Source organism: Tasmannia lanceolata, unplaced genomic scaffold, assembly GCF_043159265.1.
Source record: "Tasmannia lanceolata isolate RefF3 unplaced genomic scaffold, GAP_Taslan_0.1 ptg000018l, whole genome shotgun sequence".
Lineage (NCBI taxonomy): Eukaryota > Viridiplantae > Streptophyta > Magnoliopsida > Canellales > Winteraceae > Tasmannia > Tasmannia lanceolata.
Window position 1 is genome coordinate 63,423,170 of NW_027518695.1, and position 24,063 is coordinate 63,447,232.

At 39.2% G+C, this 24,063-nt stretch overlaps 1 protein-coding gene across 7 annotated transcripts in view; it reads right to left on the minus strand.

The window, feature by feature from the left end:
• CTC1 (conserved telomere maintenance component 1) overlaps positions 1-22,635 on the minus strand; it is a 66,379-nt gene extending 43,744 nt beyond the window's left edge. Inside the window, exons 1-14 of one of the 7 annotated variants that reach the window (XR_013236220.1) lie at positions 21,269-22,635; positions 20,591-20,709; positions 20,441-20,515; positions 20,270-20,348; positions 20,043-20,105; positions 19,801-19,878; positions 19,415-19,609; positions 7,794-7,898; positions 7,033-7,317; positions 6,392-6,904; positions 5,699-6,259; positions 5,516-5,608; positions 1,094-1,178; positions 779-959 (exon numbers count right to left, since the gene is read on the minus strand). Coding sequence is in view for 3 of the 7 variants with exons in the window: in XM_077360473.1 (XP_077216588.1) it covers positions 5,517-5,608; positions 5,699-6,259; positions 6,392-6,904; positions 7,033-7,317; positions 7,794-7,898; positions 19,415-19,609; positions 19,801-19,878; positions 20,043-20,105; positions 20,270-20,348; positions 20,441-20,515; positions 20,591-20,709; positions 21,269-22,387 (3,284 nt within the window). In the remaining 4 variants the exon portion in view is untranslated. Of the gene's footprint in view, positions 1-772; positions 960-1,093; positions 1,179-5,515; positions 5,609-5,698; positions 6,260-6,391; positions 6,905-7,032; positions 7,318-7,793; positions 7,899-19,414; positions 19,610-19,800; positions 19,879-20,042; positions 20,106-20,269; positions 20,349-20,440; positions 20,516-20,590; positions 20,710-21,268 lie in introns of all 7 variants that reach the window. The other 6 variants (XR_013236219.1, XR_013236221.1, XR_013236218.1 and 3 more) reach the window with 6 other exon arrangements.
• Between the last annotated feature and the right edge of the window lie 1,428 nt (positions 22,636-24,063).

Sequence of the window (24,063 nt, forward strand, 5' to 3'; positions counted from 1 at the left end):
GAAGCTTGATTCACTCTTGGGTATTCAAATGAAGTTTAAGAGTGTTAGGATTGATGGTTTGTATGTTCAAAACACCCATATTTATAGGAAAACCAAAATATGACCGTTCAATGGCATTGAGGTAATTCCAGCAAAATTCCAAACGGCTCTTTTTCAGACCGTTGGAGTGTTCTCGGAGTTCCGAGAATAATTCTCGGAGTTCCGAGAATTCTCGGAGTTCCGAGAAGCCACACAGAAATTGGAAAAAGTCTACTGGACCATTTCTCGGAGTTCCGAGAATTCTCGGAGTTCCGAAAAAAAGCTCTCGGAGTTCCGAGAAGCCTATGCAGAGCAGATTTTCAATTCTGTTTTGGGCTTCCAATTCTCAACCAAGATGGGATTGCTATGAGGGTTCCAAGGTGTTGGAACTCCACAAATACAATCACTTGTTTATTTAGGGTGTGTGAGATTAACTTAATTATGCCTCTAAAAACCTAATCTAGGTTTGGATCAAATACATTCTAAAAGACAAAAAATGGTCTTCAATATGAATTTCTTCATGTCTTCAAGTCTTCATGACTTCTTGCTTGATGACTTAGGCCTTCCAATTAGTGGTCCAATGTGGGCTTCTTGGCCTTCAATCCAAGCATCCTTGATCTTACTTTATCAAGATCTACAACTTAGACAAACAAACACATTAGTGATAAATGATCACTTGTGTATTGGAATCATCAAAACAAGATGGGAATGCCAAGGTAAAAACCATTGGGCTTACAGATAGGGATGGATTTACTTCTACCGAGATTTACTTCTGCGTTTCTTTGATTCTCAAAATCTTCAATCGTCTTTCTTTGCCTCTTTTCTACTTTTCTATAGATATTTCTGATCTCCTTTGGCCTTTTCTTCATGAAAACTTCTCTTCTTGCCTCTTTTTGCTTCCATGTTTTCGTCGGGCTAGTAACAGATTATGCCCTGATCAGCCGGAAAACAAAAGGAGAGATAGAAGAGAAAGTTAGAAAGGGGATATGTCAGCAAAGAAAGAGAACCAAAAGATGGTGGAGAGAGAAGGGGGAGATTTCACATGCTTTGAAAAACATGGTTCGTGGGTTTTTACCTTGCATTCCTATTTTCAATCTTCTTTCCTTCTTTCTTCAAAGATTTAGGATATGAACTGAATGCGGCAACTATGACTTCCCTAGCCCGTAAGTTTCGAAAAAATACAATCATATTTTGGCTACATAACATTTAATGGTAGTGTAGATATCAGTTCCTTGACGTAGAGGTTATCTAAAGACAATGAACATGACAAACTATCGAGTTTTGGAAGTCCAGGAATATGAAAAGGATAGTAACAAAAGTGTCGTAAATCTAGACACCATGTGACTCCTATGATTCAACCATGAAAACATCATTAAACAATGGAGATTTTGAGACTAATCATTAGTAAATTTAATTATGCAATAAATCTATACATTAGCATACAAGTAGAAAGAATATCAAGAAGTTAAAATTCTCACAATCAAGAAATTTCAGCAACCCCACAAAAAATGTATTCCAATCCCACGTACAAAATCTCGCAAAGTCTCGAAACAATATCAATATGCCTTTGAGGAAGGCTTTGGACCTCAATAAGGGCTTTTAGTAAGGTTTCAAGGTGTGGAGACAAGTCGAGAAGTTTGAGATTTATGCCGGGATGGTGTAGATTGTTGTGGTAGGGAATATGAGTGAAATGGGTGGGTGAAAATTAAGGGTTTGGGTCCTAAGATAGGTGATTAGATTGGGGAGATATTTCTACGAGGTTTAGGATAGGTTTGGAGGGGTGCAAATATGTCGGGAAGCTGTCGAAGGATCACGAAAGGTGTTATATTAGTTTTGAGACAAAACGAAAGGGCACAAGGCATGGATGGGTTTGAATGATGTTTCCAAAGGTTGGAAAAAAATTAATGGGTATTTTAGGAGTTTTGGAAATGATAAGTGAAAATTGATGTCAGAGAGGTTTTGGGTGAGATTAATGGAGCTTTGCGGTTCTCGGGAAGGTGGTTTATGGGAAAAACAGAGAGCGAGAGAGAGAGAGAGAAGAATAGTATAAACAAAAATGGCAAATAATAAGAGATATTCTACTTATCATAAACCTTCACACCATGAGTTTCTTCGGCATCTCACCAAAGTATCCTTGGCATCTTTCCAAAGAAGAAGAAGATGAAGTCTTTTCTCCAAGAAGCTCTCAATATCAAATAGCAAATCAACGTAATGTTCTCTTTTCACAAATCCAACATAGAGTATTTATATCAAATAAATAAAAAACTTTAACGGCTAAACTACCCATTTATAAGGACTTAAAGACTTGCTCCCACTTAAAATCTCGTAATACATGTGTGGGGCCTATTTAAAACATTCATAACTCTAAGAACTTGAGCTAGACCCGATTACCCCCTATAACTTAAAAGGACCCACAAAAGATTCTTTTAAAAACCTACAACTAAAATAAAAACTCTAAAAAACATGCATTATACTATGTTACTCTGTGTTATACTATGTTACTATGCATTACCTAATTATATTTAGATGAATTGCATATGAAAGGTGGTGTATGTATTATGCATAAGTATTTACATGAATTACATTTAGTATGTACTGAATTATCAGAGAAGTGCGACAACAAATGTTACTAGGTATTCAATGTTAAATTATTATGGACGATTTTATTGCTTATATGATGGTTTCTAAGTGTATATAGTTGTGGTAGTTCCAGCATTTTCTAAAGTTTCATCTTAGAATTCTATGATTTGCATATGCTTCCATATGATTATGTGATCTTACATGATTTCCACCAAAATTTCCAACCAAAACAAAAATGATTCTCTTTCCATGGCAACCGAAATTGAAACCAAAATTGAGGGTGTGTTTGGCACGGATTCTCATTCCCTCTGTCAGTCTGAAACAGATTGATGAGAATCGGCGGAAGCGACCCCAAATTGCTCCACAGAATCCCATCTTTTAAGGTCGTGAAAAGCACAAATTGTGGAAACGAGCCTGGTTGGTCGTGATTGCCGAACACCCACTTTTTCGATTTTTCATTTCTCACATTCGCCGCACCTATAAAAGTGGAAAAACCCATTTAATGATGGTTTCCGAACACGCCTTGAAATTTAAAACTTTGCCTAGAAGCGGCAAGTTAAAGCTAATTCTAGTGTACGTCATAAAATTCGATTGAGTTTTAAAGCAAGTGTATTAGAAAATCAACACATCCATGCGCATATAAGTTATGTGCTTGTTGGACTCGAAATTTTACAAAGAGGGCAAAATAGTAAAATCCCTTATTAAAATAAGAAGAGAGAAAAGGAGTGGTTACGCATTACGCTATCCCCTAAAGTAAAAAGGATAAATGTAAAGTACTTTAATAAAAAAAATGGCCCCCGACTAAGGGAAAAGAAATCCCTAAATTTTAGAAAATAAAAATAACTCTCGAGAAGGGGGAACTGAGTCATCCACTTTTTAAAAAGAAGTAACATAAATCCCCACAAAAGGAAAAGTGGAGATCGTGAAGTTGAGAGAAAAGGGGTGATGTGGCAGTTGACAACCACTTCAAGAGAATTCTATAAATAGAGAGAAGATCCTTTAGCAAATGATCGGATCTTCTGAGGGAGAAAAAGCGATGCGAAGGGAGAAACAGAAGAAAGATAAGGAGAAAGGTGAGAAAAGATTAAGCTAACAGTTTCTTCTTCTTCTTTCTTCTCTCTTTCTTTTGCAGATTTTCGTTGGGGAAAAAGACCTCTCTCTCATGAGAAGGATGAAGAAAATTCCTTTAGAGTCTCTTCCAAGGACTTTCTAAATGTCCCTTTAGGATCTCTTCCGAGAGACTCTCTAAAGGGAGAAGACCTTTCTCTTCCGGGAGAGAAAGATGATAAAGATGGCGGTTCCCCCAAAAGATAAAGACGACGGTTTCCCCAAAAGAAAGAAGGCCTCTCTCTTTCATGAGAAGGATGAAGAAAATCCCTTTAGAGTCTCTTCCAGGGACTTTCTAAAGGTCCCTTTAGGATCTCTTCCCAGAGACTCCCTAAAGAGAGAAGACCTTTCTCTTCCGGGAGAAAGATGATAAAGACGGTGGTTTCCCCCCTAAAGATAAAGACGACGGTTTCCCAAAAAGAATGAAAACTTTTCTCCTTCGGGAGAAAGAAGAAAATCCCTTTAGAATCTCTTTCCAAAGATTCTCTAAAGGTCCCTTTAGGATCTCTTCCCAGAGACTCCTTAAAGAGAGAAGACCTTTCTCGACGACAAAGAAGATGCCTCCCCAAAGGAAAATGAAGAAAGTTTGAGAAGATGAAGAAAGTCCCTAAGACTAACAAAAAATAAAATCTTTCAGGAGGATAATTAATTAAAAGTTGTATTTAGATAGGGAACCTCTTGATGGATAATCAGAGGTATTTTCTTTCTTTAAGAAATGAAATTAACAGCCAATAAAGCCGGAAGTGTACGATCCCTACCAAAATTAATAAAACCTCTTCTCGCAAGAGGGAAATTTGATCCCAATATCTTGTATGTGTGTGATTCTCTTTTTCATGCATGTGAAATTTGTTGCAAACAGTTCTTGAAAGTTCCAACTTATGAGTATGCAAGCTGCACCTCAGATGAGCCAAGGGCCTAGCATCTAATCTAAGATGCATCTGGTGTGCCAAGTATGCCAAGCACCTTTGACTACAGTAGTTATCATTCCTAGTTGTCTCGGCCTCTATAATCACTTTCTTAGCCAAGTGTCTTAAACGTATCACCTTCTAATATGTCTTAATCATTCTTTGTTCTCTCTTCAACAAATTTTGACAACTGCTGCCTTCTTTAACGGTTTTCATACACAAATTTTGTTTACTTCACATGCTTACCCATCCTTCCTAGATTTGTTTGACTGTTTAATTCATTATACATCATTCTAGCTCTTAAGATATGACAATCCTATCATGCTTCCAAATATAACCCTATCAAAAGCACTTTGGCAGACACTAATTATCTGACCACCGTCATTACAAACTGCATCCTCCTAAAAGTACACGAGTTGCCTATATTTAAACAAAGAAGTAAAAGGATATAGATGGCCAAGTGTTCAATGTAAACCCATAAAGAAATACACGATCATTCAAATGAACAACGAAAAGATAGTTCCAACACAATATGGATGGTAATAGTTCTCCGAAAGTAAAATTGAAGAGACATGGTATTGGATTCCAAAAAAAATAAGTATTAATGGCTATTAGAAATAAGTCTCAGCAACTTGACATTTTCCACCTTTTCATGCAGAAAGTAACACATTGTAAGAAACTATGTTTCTGCCATTAATTTTGTACAAGTGTAGCATTAGAATCGCTAGAAATAATATATTAAATTTCAAAAGTTGGAGGCGGACCAGCGATTTTTCATAGATGTCAATACAATGACAAAAATACTAGAAGCCAAAAGCAGGTGTATATTGACAACACTTAACAGTTAAATTGCAATGAGAACCGAGTATGGGAAAACCAAATATTATGAATTCAATAAATACATACCATGTTAGAAGAACACGGTGAAAGGTTGCATTTACTCCAGGTCCCATTCCTATAGGATAAGCAAGTTGACCTAGAGTACAACGAATGGTCACCTGAACGGTCGAGATAATGCATTAAAAATTGATTTTTTTCTGAAACAGTTACAATATCAAAGTTATATAAGATGAGAAACAGGCAATTACCATATGATGGTCTTCGTAGACATGAATACAAATGCCACCTGGTACTTCCAGAAATACTCTTTGATGAATATCATCAATTCTTTCACAACATGGATGGGCTTTACTATCAATGCAATTTTCTTGGAAACTATGAACATCCATTATGTCTCCATATAGTGATATTAAATTTCCCTCAGCCAACATGGCCTGAATGCATGTGGACACACTAACAGCCTCTCCAAATCTACCAAAGGGCTTCACAAAACAATCTTCTAAAACCCCTTCATTATCCTTCAAGAGTTCCACTGCTTCACCAGTGATATGCAGATGCACATCTGAGAGAGTTTCAGGCATTTGGCTCGGAGATCTCTGGAAAGATAGATCACTTTGGGTAACTTTCCCAGAAGGAACCCCGCCACTTTGATGAAAAACTTCACCAGAAGAGAACGAAAGACTCCACATCGGTGTATGAGAAGTGATAAGAGCTTTTCCACAATCACCATATTCAGTATGGTCTTTTAGATTACATAGATGTTCTTCCCTATCACACCTCATCAGATAAAACATGCCAATACGTAGCAACTGGAATGTAGATAAGGACATACAATTCACTCATGTTTAAAGCTTTCTTTCAGAGAGAAAAAGTAATAGTTATAAAGCTATGTAAGAATATTATATATTCAAAAGGATGCAGTGGAGGAGAAATCAATGTACCTGATACTTGTTAAATGTTCCAGACTTAAATTCAACCATAATTTTTTCAGCACTTGGTTTTTCAGCCAAGTTGTCTGCTACACTACCATTTGCACGAAACAATGTGGCTGAAATAACTGACACATCATTATTGATACTTTTGACAGTGAGCGAACATGGAATTTCAAGAGCTGACGACAATTTGCTGGGTTTCTGTTCAGTATTAAATTCCCAGAAGGGACTGCAAAAATCCTTTGGAATTTTATAATGTCCTTTGCCAACCTCTCCTGATTCAACCTTTGAGCCTAACGTCAGAGCTCCATTTGTTGCATGTGCAATTTTTGGCCTCTTGGACGATAATTTTTCTAGATAGTTTTTGCTGTCAACATATTCTGAATGTGCTTCTAATTTGTCCTTGACAAATTCACCCAATTGAATGCATCCATTTTTTCCCAGAAGAAACAAGGCATAAGGCAAGATTATGGCCTCGGCAAATAAGCTTGACCCATGTGAAATAGATGGAGCACCTTGAAACTGTAGCAGCAAATAAATTATACAATAAATGACAAGAAAACACAATCATTATACAGCAATTTTTTGTTTTGAATGGTGTAAAGCAAATAAATTATACAATAGACAAATGTAAGTCAAGTAGAACATACACTGTGGGTGGCAGGAAACTTGTGTGTTATCATCAGAAGGTGAAACATTCCACCTCCACTTCCCTTGATATCGCCACTCCTACCGGTACAAGGAAGACGCAAGAGATCATTAAGACATGTTGCATTCCTCAGATAAAAGTGGACATAAATTGTTAGCTGATTTAGCTCCCTCTTAAGTATCATGCGACTAAAGATACTTCTGCACGAAAGTGCCTCATTCTTAGACATTCCTAAAGAACCTACTTGTCCAGGTAAGCCTTCTAAAATAAGTTCATAGTCTTTAACCTGGAAAGCCAACAGGAAGACAAGAAACTAAATCAGAGAAATACATCAGAAGATATTTATGAAAGAAAATACAAACAAGATCTAGACTAAACCACTGTTTAAAAACTCCTCAAGTCAATCAATGACCCACCTAAGTCGACTCAGCTCTGGTCCTTCCTAGTCAATCTAAAACTCCTCAAGTCAATTATTGACACACCTGAGTTGACTCAGTTTTGGTCCTTCCTAGTCAATCTAAAACTCCTTTGACTCACCCAATTTATTGAAAGACTGACCACATCAATCATACAATCACCCAAGTTAACTCGGTTTTACCTTGTCAAATTCGAGCTTTAAACACTAGACTAAATTGGTATGCCTTCGAATAAGCAAGACATATCCACAGTACAGTATAAGCAACTAAACAACTGTCTTCACAGTAGGCAAAAAAAATGGATGTAGCTATATGCATAAATAATAGGTTCAGTATTAAACATCACCTCATAGATGTTGTTGATGACACCATCCGATAGCAAATCTGGTACCACAACATCAATTCCACCAGTTGCATCAACCAATTGTAACCTCCCCGAAGATGGATTAATCTGAACGCATAACAGAGTAAAAAATATCATCCTAAGTTCCTAAAGTTTTAGTGTGAGATTACATTCTAAACAACATGTCTGCATGAACCAACAAGTAAAAAGATAAATCCAGCTTTACCAAGTCCTTCAACGATTTTCAATATCAACTATAATTTATATTTATCAGAAATTCTGCTTAAAGCTTAATCAAAGAACAATAGCATCAACAAGGCTGTTAAGATTCCTGACTCTATTCTTGAGGCTGCTACTGCACCTCTAGATCCAACTTGAAGTAGGGCTGGCAATTTCACCCGAAAAAGCGGGGATCCGCCCCGCCCCGCCCCGTTTGGGGAGGGGATTCCCCGATTTGAAAGGGGAAGGGGAAGGGGAAGGGGATTATAAAAATTCCCCGGTGCGGGGAGGGGAAGGGGAAGGGGATGGAGTTGTCCCCGCCCCGCCCCGCCCCGCCCCGCCCCGCTAATCAATGCCATTTTTAAGTGTTTTTTTTAAGGAAAACTACTAGAAACTCTGTGGATCGGCTACAAGATTCCCCCAAACATAAACTTAGCTTGTCTTTTCCTTTTAATTAGCTTCTGAGAGCATTTTGGGAACTATAATAACCTTTTCACAGATGTTGAAATAATAAAGACAAGCTGAGAGCCTGAGACGCTGAGTGTATGCAATTATCAAAAAATCGTAGTGCCAACAAAATTTTAGGGTTGGATTGCAGGTTTTAATTTTCAACAAGAAAAATTTAGCTACTAGAAATTTGTTTCATGTCAGCACTAGACTGAATTGCAGTTAAAGAAATAAGTCATTTGTTGATTTTGTTCTCTTCTCCATTCTCATTTCTCATGCTCATCTGGGGGTTAACATGCTATACAGAATGAACTAATGAACATTATTTTGCGTGTGTGAGCGCCCACTTATGGACTTTTAAAGTTCATTGTGACTACTGAAATAGTTACTTTTTGCACATTGGCTGTCTGTTAATGAAGGCAATCCTGGTGCTCATTTCCTATTTATCATTCCATAATTTATGCAGAAAATTGCTGAAATATGAGGTCCTGTTGTTATTTATGTTTGTTGTCTCATCCATGCATTTCTGATTTTGTCCATCTGTTTGTTGATCACATGAATAGAATCATAGCATTCATCACAATATTGTCTGTATTGGACGTAGAAGAAAGAAGCTCTGTTTGCTGGTTTGATTGGGTTCCAAAGAGGGGGCGGGGCGGGGATTTTGTCCCCGAAGGATGCGGGGAGGGGAAGGGGAAGGGGATTAGATATTCCCCGCGGGGAGGGGAGGGGGATTCCCCACCATCCCCGCAGAGGGGAAGGGGAAGGGGAGGGGGGAAATTCCCCGCAGAGGGGAAGGGGAAGGGGACCCCAACATCCGGCCCCGACCCGCCCCGTTGCCACCCCTAACTTGAAGTAGCAATATTTGGCCATTGTAGAGATTTCTAGTTTGTATTCACATCATCCACCCTGTGCTACGCGTGGTTTTAAATTTCCTCAATTTCTCCGAAACAACCAAAATGTTTTCGTTTCCGAAATCTCAATGAATTCCTTGCACATCATCGTTTTTGACCAAAATTCTAGAAATTCGCTCGTAATTCCCAAAATTCGACCGAAGTGGTTGGAACGACAAAAAATGGAAAGACATCATGATATGCATTTCATTTCATTTCATTAATGTAGAGAATGATATTTGGATGGCACCATCATTGAACTGCATAGTAAAGTAACTGTGTCTTTTGCATGGGATGTCAAGTCGACATGGGACCAATAATACCTTGTTATATGCATGGGATGTCAGATCGAGATGGGACCAATAATAACTCGTAATTCTATATGGTATTTGTTGAAACTCAGACTTACATTGAAGATGAATATGTGCGTGTGAGAGAGAGAGAGAGAGAGAGAGAGAGAGAGCGAGTGATGCTATGAGATTCTTCTCAGACACACCATATGTATTAATATATATATATATATGTGTGTGTGTGTGTGTGTGTGTGTGTGTGTGTGACATGATAAATGGCGTAACTGCCCCTATAGAGGGGCACACACATACACATCTTTATTTAACACTCCCCCTCAAGCTGGAGTATGGATATCATACATTCCCAGCTTGTTACATAAATCGCTCAATCGAGCTCTACTCAATGGTTTTGTAAACATGTCCGCGACTTGATCATTCGACCTTCTAAACACAGTGCATATCTCCCCTTTTTGAATTCGATGACGAATAAAGTGACAATCCACCTCTATATGTTTCGTCCGCTCATGAAAAACTAGATTCATGGCTATATGGATGGCGGATTTGTTGTCACAATAAAGAGACACAGGGGATGAGTAGGGCAGCCCAACCTCTGACATGAATGATCAATGATCGCAACCAGATCAACTCGCAATTGGTACAGGCCATGGCTCTGTACCCAGCTCCTGCACTTGACCTTGATACAACTTCCTGTTTCTTGCTTTTCCACGACACTAGGGTACCTCCAACAAAGGTACAGTAGCCATTTGTGGACCTCCTGTCTGCAGAAGATCCTGCTCAGTCTGCATCTGAATATCGCTTGATCCTCATGTGATTATGTTTTCTGAAGAGAAGTCCTTTACCAAGAGCTTTCTTCAGATATTTCACTATCTGAATAACTACCGAACAATGAGATGTTCGTGGAGCACTCATATACTGACTAACCATGCCCACTGCATAAGCGATATCCGGACGAGTAACAGTGAGATAAATCTACCTCTCAACTAAACGTCTGTATCTGCCTAGATCCTCTAGTAAATCCCCTTGATCAGGTGAAAGCTTGACGTTTGGATCCATGGGAGTTTCAACAGGCTTTGCTCCCAGAAGACCAGATTCTTCCAATATATCCAGTGCATACTTTCTTTGTGATAGAGATAGCCCTCCACGTGAATATGCGACCTCTATGCCTAGAAAGTATCTCAGACGGCCAAGATCCTTGGTGCAAAATTCCTTCTGAAGAAAGTCCTTCAGCCTTTGTATACCTACATTGTCACTCCTTGTAATTATGATATCATCCACATAAACAATCAGGAAAATCCTCCCATCTTTGCCCTAAGAGCTAAACACTGAGTGGTCCACTGCACATTGTTTCATCCCAAATCGTACTACTGCCTCACTGAATCTTCCAAACCAAGCACGAGGGGGATTGATTAAGACCATATATTGCCTTTTGTAACTTGCAGACAGCATCTTTCATCTCCCCCTGAGCAACGAACCCAGGAGGTTGCTCCGTATTACCTCTTCTTGAAGAACACCATGTAAGAAGGCATTCTTGACATCTAACTGGTAAAGATGCCACGACATGTTGACTGCAAGAGATATCAAAACTCTGATGGAAGGAATCTTAGCCACTGGAGAAAATGTATCCGTGTAAACAATCCCATATGTCTGTGTATACCCCTTGGCAACCAATCGAGCCTTCAGTCTTTCTACTGTCCCATTTGGTAGATATTTCACTGTGAATACCCACTTACAGCCAACCACCTGAGCCCCTGGTGGAAGAGGGACCAACTGCCATGTGTGATTCTCCTTCATAGCACCCATCTCTGCATCCATAGCTGCTCGCCAACCTGAATTAGCCAAAGCCTCGACAACAGAGTGAGGAATAGAGACTGAAGACATAGATGACAAAAATGAACTATAAGAGGGTGGCACACGAGCATAAGAAACCACATCAGAGATAGGATGATGAGTGGTACGAGATCGTGTACGAGATGCAATCGGGGCTTCACTAGGGGAATCACTTCCCTCAAGAGTAGTGGGCGGTCCAGCGAGCTGTGAGGGGGCTAGAGGAGATGAAGTGGCATCTTGACATGCAAGTTGTTGACGACGACGAGAATAAACCTGCAAAGGTTTGTGTTGTTCGTCAGGTGGTGAAATCGATACTGAGACAGGTAATGGCAGTGGAACCTCAGGGTCAGGAACCTGGGTAGAAGGAGATCTAGAAAAGTAGGGCTGACCCTCAAAGAATGAAACATCCGCAGACACAAAAGCACGACGAAGCTGAGGACTATAACATATGTACCCCTTTTGGGTTCGAGAATAGCTTAGAAAAACACATTTAATCGCTCCAGGGTCCAAAGCCAGGAGTAAGATCATGAACAAAACACGTGCAGCCAAACACTCTTGGAAGCAAGGGAAATGAATTCCCGAAGGGATGCAAGACAAAGAAAGGAGAATTGCTATCAAGAACAGAGGATGAAAGACGGATCGCCAGAAAGTCAGAAAACAAGCTGTGAGAGTAGCTTCAGCCCAATATGATTTAGGAACATGCATCTGATATAGAAGAGTCCTAGCTATGTCCACAAGATAGCGAATTTTTCTCTCCGCAACACCATTTTGCTGAGAGGTAAGTGAACACGATGACTGATGAATAATACCATGACTATATATAAACTCCTGAAAACCATTAGAAATAGAAAAATATTCACGTGCATTATCTGTGGGCAAGCATTTAATAGAACAAGAGTACTGATTAGATATTTCAGCATAAAAGAAGCGAAATATATTAAAAACTTCAGAGCGATCTTTTATTACATATAACCAGGTCATCCTTGAATAATGGTCCACAAAAATAATGAAATATCGACCTCCAAATAGAGGAGTCCTACATGGACCCCATACGTCAGAATGAACAAGCTCAAACGGACGTGTGACACGACTAACTGAATGAGACTTGTAGGAAACACGATGATGTTTTCCATACTGACAAGACTCACACTGAAATTGCTAACTGGACCAGACACAACTGAAGAATACTGCATACGATCAGCTCGAGGATGACCAAGACGGCAGTGCCACATAAATGAATCAACCGAAGTATTCAGCGCAGTAGGTGCAGTATCACCGTCAAGGTAGTAGAGTTCATCCACTTCATGTCCATAACCAATCCTCCTCTCAGTCGCTAGATCCTGAAAAGAACAATAAGATGGAAAGAATGTCACCGAATAGTTAAGACGACGAGTACGTTGGCTAACAGAAAGAAGATTACAGGGAAAACTAGGAACACACAAAACAGATGAAAGAGATAAATGAGAACTGACAGATGTGTCTCCTGTACCAGAAATAGGGCACTTTGCCCCATTAGCCAAAGTAACTAGTGTAGAAGAGGAATTAGGCTTAAAGGGGCTAAGTAGGCTACTGTTACAAGTCATGTGATGAGAGGCTCCAGAGTCAATGAGCCATGAACTGGAATGACTGAGAGAGCAAGATGGGTTGCTACCTTCCTTCGCAAGAGTAGCAGCTGGTTGTTTCCCTTTGTCTTGTAGTCGTAGAAGAGCCTCGTATTCAGTGCGGGAGACCACCAAGGTGTCAGAAGAATCAGTAGGAACAATAGCAAGAGTCTCTGAGTTAGTCCCTGAAACAAAGTTTGCAACACGAGAGGGTCGCAACTCTGGATGTAGATCATAACAGAAGTCAACGGAATGACCCTCCATATCACAGTGGGAACAATAACGGACTCCACGACCACCAGTGCTACGGCCTCCCCTTGAATCTCAGCCAAAACCACGACCAGCACCTCTGCGACCATGACCACAGCCCTGGCCCTGGCCCCGTGGTCCTCCACTGTAACCAGACTGAACAGTCAGGGCAGACTGCTCACCAATAGAATCACCATAAGCTTCAACCCACAATGCTCCCTGAACATGAGAAAAAACCTCGTCCATGTCTGGTAAAGTACCAAGACCTAAGATCTGCTGACGAATAGGCAAAAACTCACGGCCTAGTCCATCCAAAAACCGAGTAACACGTAGCTCATTTTTCTGCTGGGCTAACACAGCGAGATCGGTAGATGGAGGATGATAGAGGTCCAGCTGCTCAAATAAACCAACAAAGTCAAAATAATACTCAGAAACAGATCTCTCGCCCCGCTTCACACTGAAGAAATCAGTGTAAACATCACAGATCCGAGTAAGATTGTTAGTCCCCGAATAGATAGTCTCGGCACGTAACCAAACCGCACGAGAAGTATCCAGAAACAACATATGACTAACAATCTTGGGCTCCATACTCTGACATAAGAGGGACTAAAGAAGAGGATCCTCCTGACTCCACTTTTCGTAGGACGATTCCTTAGGGCTTGGCGGATTCGATGTAATAAACTTCAACTTACCCTGCCCACGGAGATAAAGCTTAACTGATCAACTCCATGCAGGATAGTTTGATCCATCAAGCTTGATGGACGTCATAGAGGTCACGGGAAACGAACTAGAGATTGTAGAAGACGTAGAAGGTACAGCCATTTCGAAGAACCACATGAAAAAAAACGTTACGGATCTTTGAGTCTGCGACACTACCACTGACAAACTACAATGGCTGCCCAAGCACCACTCACAAATCTATTTCCAACCAACAAAGAAACACATCAACCAGCCAACAACTACTAGGCACGTCCAATCTTAATCATCAGTACACAAATAACAAACATTAGTGTACGTTGATCACCAACAATCACTACCCCCACGAACAATCTCTACTAGTAACCACCACCGACAAGTATCAACCACGAACAACCCTGTAAATAAGACCGCTAACAAACCACACCAAATCACCAAATCCAATAACAAAGAAAAATCATGACAAACACCATCAACACCGATCACCATCAGACCACGAACCAGCCACTAATACACTAACCAGCCACTAATAAAGGCTTCCACAGAAGCACCCATACAACCACCAATTATTCCATACTGCCGCTGGAGATTGCATACCTTAACACACTGTTCGAGGCGAGGAAAAAGATATTCAACTACAGCACATCATACACCAATAATAGCAGAGGATCATAAAAAAAAGAATGAGAAAATGAATGTTCAGATCATGAGAATGAATGTTTAGGGTTAGGGTTTGAGGTTAGAATTAGATTTGAAGGTAGAATTAGGTTTAGGGTTAGGGTTTGAAAGTGTCAGATGAAGAAGCAATGATTAAGAGAGAAGGGGATGCGGCACTAGTTGGGGTATTGAATAGGGGGGGGGCAATGGCTTTTAGGGTTAGAGTTGTTAGGGTGGGGCGACACTGGTTGGGTGTTGAATATGGGGGGGCGGCAATGGCTTTTAGGGTTAGAGTTACAGGATTAGGGTTTCTAGAGTTAGGATTATAGGTTTAGGGTGTCTAGGGTTTGAAGGATGATTCCTTTAACTGACGGAGAACTCGATCTTCACGTATTGCTTAGCGGGGGTATTGCTCTGATGAAGAACCTCTCTCACGTACAGCTCTGATAACATGTTGAAACTCAGACTTACATTGGAGATGAATATGTGTGTGTGTGTGTGTGTGTGTGTGAGAGAGAGAGAGAGGGAGAACGAGTGATGCTATGAGATTCTTCTCATACGCACAATATGTATTAATATATATATATATATATATGTGTGTGTGTGTGTGTGTGTGTGTGTGTAACATGATAAATGACGTAACTGCCCCTATAGAGGGCGCACACTTACACATCTTTATTTAACAGTATTGACATAGAGCTGGGGTCTTGGAGGGGAGCATTACATTTTACTTTTTTGTTGACTTTATTGTTCCAGACATGTGCGACAACACATGCCATTAGGTAATTTTCAAAAAAAAAAAACGCATGCCATTAGGTGTTCGATTTAATTAAGTCATCAGGGATGGCTTTCTTGTTTATGTGATGGTTTCTAAGTATGTATTAGTGCGTATTCTAGCATTTTCCAAAGTTTTATCATTTGCTTATGTTCCCATACGTTTCCGTGATTTTATAAGATTTGCCAAAACCAAAATGTTTCTGTTTCGGTCGGCAAGTATGTATTTGTGCTTATTCTAGCATTTTCCAAAGTTTCATCATTTGCTTATGTTTCCATACGTTTCCATGATTTTATAAGATTTGCCAAAACCAAAATGTTTCTGTTTCGGTGCCGACCGAAACCAAAACCGAAATTTAAATCCTTGGTGCTACAACGAGGTAGAGAACAATAGGCGTTTGACCACAACTGGCCAACAAATTCCATGCAAAACTTGTAGTTAAAAGAGGGCCGTTCCAAATAACGACATGTAAAGACCAATTCCCGATTCCCCAATGACTTGAGGTTATTGACATCATTAAATGGTTGTTATATGAGACCCTTTCTTTCCCTTTTGTCTTTTAGAAGCATCAAGGCCCAGTAACATGGTTTAATTTTTAAACTAATATAGGCATCAGCCTGATGTAATCCGTCCTTTATGACTTCTCTTTGTATTTCGTTTCGTTCATGGGAACACCACATCCACCGCCCATTTCTTTAGGCATCCATCCTCTTAAATGATTTTTATTTGTTTTAGCCTCAAGAAAGACCTCAATACAAGAGGGAGTAGAAAAACAGATCCCAAAATAGATTGAAGCGTATCCAACAGCCAAAAGATATTTCCTTCAATATACACCCAATCCCAACCCCTCAACTTAGCATAAAGCAGCATCTCTTCCGATCTTTGAACCAAAACCACATGTATGCACCAGTTTTCCCAAATCCCAACTACTCCGGTAGAATTTGAATAGCCGGAGATCACCATCGTCTTCTGAAGTAGGTTTACATACATCAGTATGATCCCTAAACTTTCTTGGCTCATGAGAGAACTCCGACATTCATTAGACTGACTTGTTATATGAGGTTCAGAAAAAATGACTAATTTTAGTTCAAGTCAAAAAGACTTGAAGGTGATGATCCAAGTCAAGTTTGAGATGATTCAATTTCAACTCATTCAAAACTCTAACAGAATTTATCTAAATATGTATGGGAATATATAGAGTTCAAGCTTCTAAATAATAAAATTCAGATGTATACTTTATAAGACATATTACATGGAGGTTATCCTACCTCTCCCTTACATCAAAAAAATCCAAAACCTGGGACAAAATTTAAAATTTGTCCACCTCCCCTCCCATGCACTAATGTTATCTGGTTTGCAGATGTGGATATAATATATATATATATATATATATATATATATATATATATATATACGATTTTAAATTTCCCCGAAATGACCAAATATTTCCATTTCCATCCCCACCGGAACAAAATCTACATGATTTCCTTTTACGTCATTGTTTCCTCGAAATTTTGACCGAAATTTCAAAAAATCGATATGAATTTCTGAAATTCGACCGAAATTCTCGAACTTCAACAGAAATGGTCGAAACGACAAAAAAATGGAAAGATGTTATTATTTGCATGTCATTTCATTTCATTAATGTAGAAAATAATATTTGGTAGACAACAACATTGAACTGCATAGCAAAGTAACTGTATATTATGCATGGGATGCCGATCGACAAGGGACCAATACTATCTCGTAGCTGTGGTATTGACATAAAGTTGGGGTCCTTAGAGGGGAGACTGGTAGTTTCTTATGCTTCATTGCATTGTACTTCTTTATTGACTTTATTGTTCTTGACATATGTGACAATGCATGTAACTAGGTGTTCAATGTGATTAAGCCATTATGGATGGCCCTCTTACTTATGTGATGGTTTCTAAATATGCATTTGTGCTTATTCTAGCATTTTCCAAAGCTTCATCTTAAAATTTCATCATTTGCATTTGATTTTTAAAAGATTTTAAAAAAAATCATCATTTGCATATGTTTCCATGATTTTACAAGATTTCCCCCGAAACCGAAATGTTTCCGTTTTGTACCAACCAAAACCGAAACCGAAACAAAAATTTAAAACCTTGTATATTTATGTATATAAATACATGACAAAAGGGTTTCTGCGCTCGAGTGCAGGAAACAAGGGTGTGGCCACATTGTTGGGGTGATCCTAAGCATTCATTTGAAAGGCCCCATCATGGATGGGGTGTGTACTAAAAAACAGCTTCATTGGATCATCATAGGGTGTCCATTTGTGGGGGTGAAAATGGACAGATACTGTGTCCACTAATCTGCCCATTTTTTCACCCCACCTATGGACACCTTAAGATGATCCAATGGAGCTGATTTTTGGTGGACACCCTATCCATGAAAGGGCCTTCCAAATGAATGCTTTGGATGCCCCCAACAATGTGGGCCCACCCCTGTTTTTTGCACTTGAGCGCAGAAACCCTTTCCTATATATATATATATATATATATATATATATATATATATATATATATATATATATATATGAGGAAAAGGATTGTACACTCGAGCGTACCAAGCTTATGGTACGCTCGAGTGCCCCAATCACATGGGTCCCACATTTTTTTTGGTGATCCAAAGCATTCATTTGCAAGGCCCTATCATAGATAGGGTGTGTACCAAAAATCAGCTCCATTGAGTCATCCTAACCCCTCAAAAAGTGCAGGGCAAAAATGAGCAAATTTGTGGTCTGTCCATTTTGCCCTCCACAAATGGATGGGTTAGGATGATCCTATGGAGCTGGTTTTTGGTACACACCCTATCTATGATAAGGCCTTTCAAATGAATGCTTTGGATCATCCTAACAAAGTGGGCTCATATGTGATTGGGCACTCGAGCGTACCATAAGCTTGGTACGCTCGAGCGTACAATCCTTTTCCTATATATATATATATATATATATATATATATACTAGTAAAAAACCCCGTGTGATGCACGGGCCGACAAAGAACTGTACGGACCACATCACAGGTTGATCCAAACCGTCCATGTGATGGAACACAACATAAATAGGTTGTGCCCCAAAAATCATTTCCATAGGCTGATCCTAGCCCTCCAATCTAGAGGTTTCCATAATATGTTGTTCCTCTTAAATCGGATGGTTAAGATCACCCTATAGATTTTTTATTAAAAAAACATGAAGGAGGGGGGTAGGATTGAAATTATTTGGCTTTAATGGGTGCCTTTCTTAAAAAGCATAAAGGAGGGGGTAGGATTGAAAATATGTGTGTTGAATGGGTGCCTTTGTTAAAAAAAGTCAAAAAGACTGATGTGAAATTCTACAAAAAATTCTCTTATTTTCTCTTCTACTATATAGATATATATATATATATATATATATGAGAAAACAGTTTCTACACACAAGTGTAGATAAGTTATCTACACACTAGCTTAAAATACAGTGGGGGCCCACATTGTTTGGGTGATCCAAAACATTCATTTGATGGGTTCTCACATAGATAGGGTATGCCCAAAAAATCAGCTTCATAGGATCATCCTAACCCTTCGAACCGTGGAGGCAAAAAAATGGACAGATTTGTGAAGGTTTATACACGTCCATTTTACCTCCACAAATCGTAGGGTTGGGATGAACCTGTGGACGCCCTATCTATGTGAGGGCCAATCAAATGAATGGTTTGGATCACCCAAACAATATGCCCTCCACTGTATTTTAAGCTAGTGTGTAGATAACTTATCTACATTTGTGTGTAGAAACCGCTCTCTCTCTCTCTCTCTCTCTCTCTCTCTCTCTCTCTATATATATATATATATATATATATATATATATATATATATATATATATATATATATAGACACACACTCACACACATATATAGGTCTGTACAAGTCCTTTTTGAACAACTAATACTAACATGCAGAGTACCCATCAAAGTGATGCCAAGATCTTCACTTGATATAGTTCGCCTGACAAGTCGGCCATAAGACTTCCCCTCACAAGATAAAAGTCCAACATGGTTGTTCATCCCAGCTGTATCATTCTTCATTTGTGATAGTACAGTGACCCAAATATCTTCACAATGACTAATAAAATTAGACATGGGTACTACCTGAAAGCATGATAAATGCCAGTCAAAAAAGAAAATCATCAGAATAAGTTCTACAACAGTCTTTCAGGTAAGTGATCACAAGATCATAAATATAATATGACAACTTTTACACAAAATTGCCAAGTTATGTTGAAAACTGAAGGTTAATTTTTTACTTGGGCAAACAGTTCAAAAAGAATTAACAATCATACCAACTTTAGGTGACCAAAATTTGGTTCGTTACAGCAACCACACAAATCATGCTTACAGAATTCCATAAATTCTCCATGCTGCCAACAGAAACCCACTTTGAGACAGTGCATATGCAAACATGAATAAAAGAAAAAGAACACACACCATGTAATTGAGAACATTTTTTGAACAAGAGGTGCAAAAATATGAAACACGTATTAGGAACATTGTTTCGGAAGCATAAATAAATTTACCGATTTACCCGAGGTCGAAACACACATGAAGGTAAGCATGAACTAGCAAACATATGCACCAGTCCTTCCTTCTGGTGACACCTTACAAATAATTACTGTCAGTTTAACCTCAATTAGAAAGAGCTACACACTTTACAGCTAAAACTAATATTAACAATGATTTAAAAAAAATTAGCGTGTAACAAGAAAGTATGGTCAAGGAACTGAGACAACAAGATGGTATAAAGGAAATTACATTTTTTGAACCTAAAATCTCCTTATCAGAGAATATATGAAAAAACTTTTTTCTGAAACAGGATACAGTAAGTAATACCCTGAAATCCAACCAATGACATAAATAAGTCAGTAGGAAAGTGAGTCAATAAATCCAAAAAAAACACACAAGAATTTTTTTTAGTGTACCTACCAAAATCTGGCAGAAAATGTCAAGGATTCAACAAACTTTACCAACAAGCTCCGTGTCTGAGACCTAAAATGACACCTGTAACAAGAAAGTACTCACATTATACAATGTTCTATCTTAATTTATAAAGCCCAAACAATTAACAGTACTTACTGAGTTTCTAATGGCGAAAAGGACTTCACAACAATGTTCGTCTTAAAGCAACCCCCCAGCAAAAGCATCTTGACCCACGAAAACTTGGGGGATACAAAGTGAACATTACTCAAGGAAATCTACAAGGAAGAAGCATATATTGAGAAACATGGAGACTAACTGATGTATAGCATCATGCAAGAGATAAATGCCCATAATGCCGAATCCATTAATGTTAAAACTCTCAATCTACCGAAAAATTACAGACCTTGATAACAGATTTAGTACTCCTCCACATAGTTAGCAAAAAGTGATTTGGCAAAAAAACGGATTAGGAAAAATTCGAGTTTAATACGGTATTGGTTCAAAAAAAATAGTAAAAAACTGGAAAAAAAAAGCACATTTATAATTGTCATTTACAAAATATAGCAGAGGTAAAGTTGGAAAGTTGGCCAAAAAAACATGTTTAATGCATTTAAAACATGTTCTAAACATGTTTTAAACATTTTCTTCAAACAAACATAGTTTTTTCGTTGTAAAAGTTTTAAATGGAGTATTAAGCGGCAAACCAATAAAACGCATTTTAAAAAAAAATACCATTTAAAACGGCATTTTGCTAACTATGCTTGTCCAGTACCAATATGCACTCTACACAGTTCAATGACATGATAAAAATGAACAAAGACATTAATAACTTACAATAGCACCAACCCTCAGAAAATGCGGCTGAGCAAGTCGCCTGTCAGTAACCAAAAGCCACACTTTCTTGTCCAACTCAAAAACCATGCCTTTCATATAAACACCTGTAACAGTTCCCATATATAGACCAGATTCTCCTCTTCCCGAAATTACTGTTCTTCCTATCGATATATCTTCTAAACGCAATTGAGACTGATGATATAGTTCACTTCTCTCTGATGTCACAAACATTAGATAAGATTCATCTCCCCCTACACAAATCATCTTTTTCTTCAATTCTGTAACCAAAACCACATCTCTAACCAGCTTAGACAATACAGGGCACCAAGACGAAGTAGGCCCACAAAAATACACGAAAACCGATTTGTTGAAAGAATGAGAATTTTGCCCTCGAAGCTCAATTGCCGATGTAGCAGTCTTACATACGGCACATTCACAAGCCAATATCTTGGCAAGAAATCCAATCATGTTTCCATTATGGGCTAACTTTTGTGCGACATTTGTTTGAGAATTACGAGACTGGATCGCACATGGAACGACCAAAACTGGACTAACAGATTCTAATTTACCATGAACGCGAGAACAAAAACTAGGGCATTCTTTCTGAGGAGAAAATGCTGAAATCAGAGGAGTATTATTGAGATCCTTACCACAGTCAATTTCAGAAATTGGTTCCAAAAAATCCCATCTGATTATCTCTAAGAATCCGCCGCCATTGCATTTAAACGGAATAAAATTCCAAGCAAGAACCCTAATTTTCCTATGGATAATATTCAAGTGTACGCCGAGAATGGAACAGCAAACCCTAGCTGAACCATCAGAAAAACAGAAGCAATTGTAATTCGAACCACATGAGATTGATGTTGAATCGGTAGGAAGATCTATGGTTCCGATTATAAGAGTGGGGGATTTGAGAGAGGTTAGAATTCTAGGGTTAGGGTTTGGTTCGGAAAGTGAAGAGGAGGTTGGAATTTCATCTTGTGGTTGAAATTTGAGCTTTTTATTGGAGGGGAGGTGAGAATTAGGGTTTGTTGGATTATGGAGAGAAGAGGCACCTGTGAGAGAGCGAGAGATTTGGAGAAGCTCTGAAATCGAGAGGATTTTAATCCCTTCCTCCATTGAAATCGCTAGAGAGAGCTACATTTCATGCTAGGGTTAGGGTTTCTGCCAATACATTTCTCTTAAATCTTGAGTCAGTCTGTTCTCCTCTAACCATTGACCCTAAGTAGCTATATAGCTCATGCTTGCACTCGCCTTCTTCTGAAAATTTTGACAGTGTAAAATGTAAGTAGGACCTATTGGACACTCCTTGGTACGATTTGAAATGGATCATGACCGAGACGCGGGAAGTAAGATCCGAAGAACACTCCAAATCCAGTCATTTTGATAAGTGATTTTAACGGATCGTGATTGAGATTTGAGACAATGGTGGATACGGTCCAAAGTGGACCAGTTGACACCCCTATTATATAGGAGATTTAACATGGTGTAAACCTGTACACTACTTCGAAAATAAAGTACTTTATGGCTTGCACGATAGGATGATCCAAAACGTCCATTTGATGGGCCAGAGTGTAAATAGGTGGTGTCCAACGAATCATTTCCGTAGGCTAATCCTAGACCTACGATTTATGAGGAATTACATATTATGGAAACCTTTAGGGCCTGTTCAGTTGCGCCGCGGAAATGGAAATGGAAAGGAAAAGGAAAAGGGGTACATTTTCGGCGGAAACGCGCTAAAATGGACGTTTTGTTGCTCGGATACTGAAAGTGCGAAGAAAGCGCTAGTCTAAGGTGAATCCTTATAACCCGGAGTGGCAAGGCCATTTCCGCGACTCCAAATCCATGAGAATTGGTCGGATTCGTGTTATTTTCCCCGATAGAAACATAAGTTGTCGAAAAAAAAAGCCCTACAACGGGCAAAATATTCCTCTTGTCAAAAAAACCGTGGTTCTTCTTCGAAGGTCACTGTAGACACCCCATTTTGACCAGACCGTGTTCGCGGTATTTGTGCGAAGCCTTACCCAATCAATGAGTTAGGACCCCAATTTCTACCCTAAGTTAGGTTAGGGTCTCACCAGGGCTCCCGCCAAATTTCATCAAAATCCAATCTGATTGGTCAAATAAGACGAGCCGGGAAAGGGGTGTAGTATGAATGTATGAGGGGGGTGAATTATCTGCAGAGTGGGATATCCAGTTGAGAGGGGGGTGAGTTATCCTGTGATGGGCACGCCCAAGCCGAATAGGACAAGATTGGCGGGCGCGCCTCATCAGCAATTGTGCGCCCATCAAGTGGGAGTGCGGTTATCAGCACAGTTGTTTTAATATATAAAAAAAATCAAAACGAAAAAGGGCACTGTTCATTTTCGAGAGAGAGAGAGAGAGAGAGAGAGAGAGAGAGAGCTAGAGCAGAGAGGCCGAGATTTTCTTTTCTCCGATTGTTTTTCTCCGGCCACTCGCCGGAAATCCTTACTCCGATCGTTTGTCGGAAATCCATCCTCCGATCCAAAGCAGAGAAAGGAGAGAAAATCATTATCGTGGAAGGCAGAGAGAGAGGGAGATCGAGATTTCCATATTTGTCTTCTCCGATCGATTTTCCGATCGGATCGTGGTCACCGGTAAGCCCCTTGACTCCGATAAACTCATCTCATTTTCCGATCATCCGCCTTTTACCATTGCTTCTACCGTTGCCTAGATTTGATTTTTTTTTTCTTCTTCTTCAAAATCTACCCATAAAAGATATATCTCAGATCTGAGAAAAAGAGAAAGATCAGGATCTAGAACTCTTTGTCCGA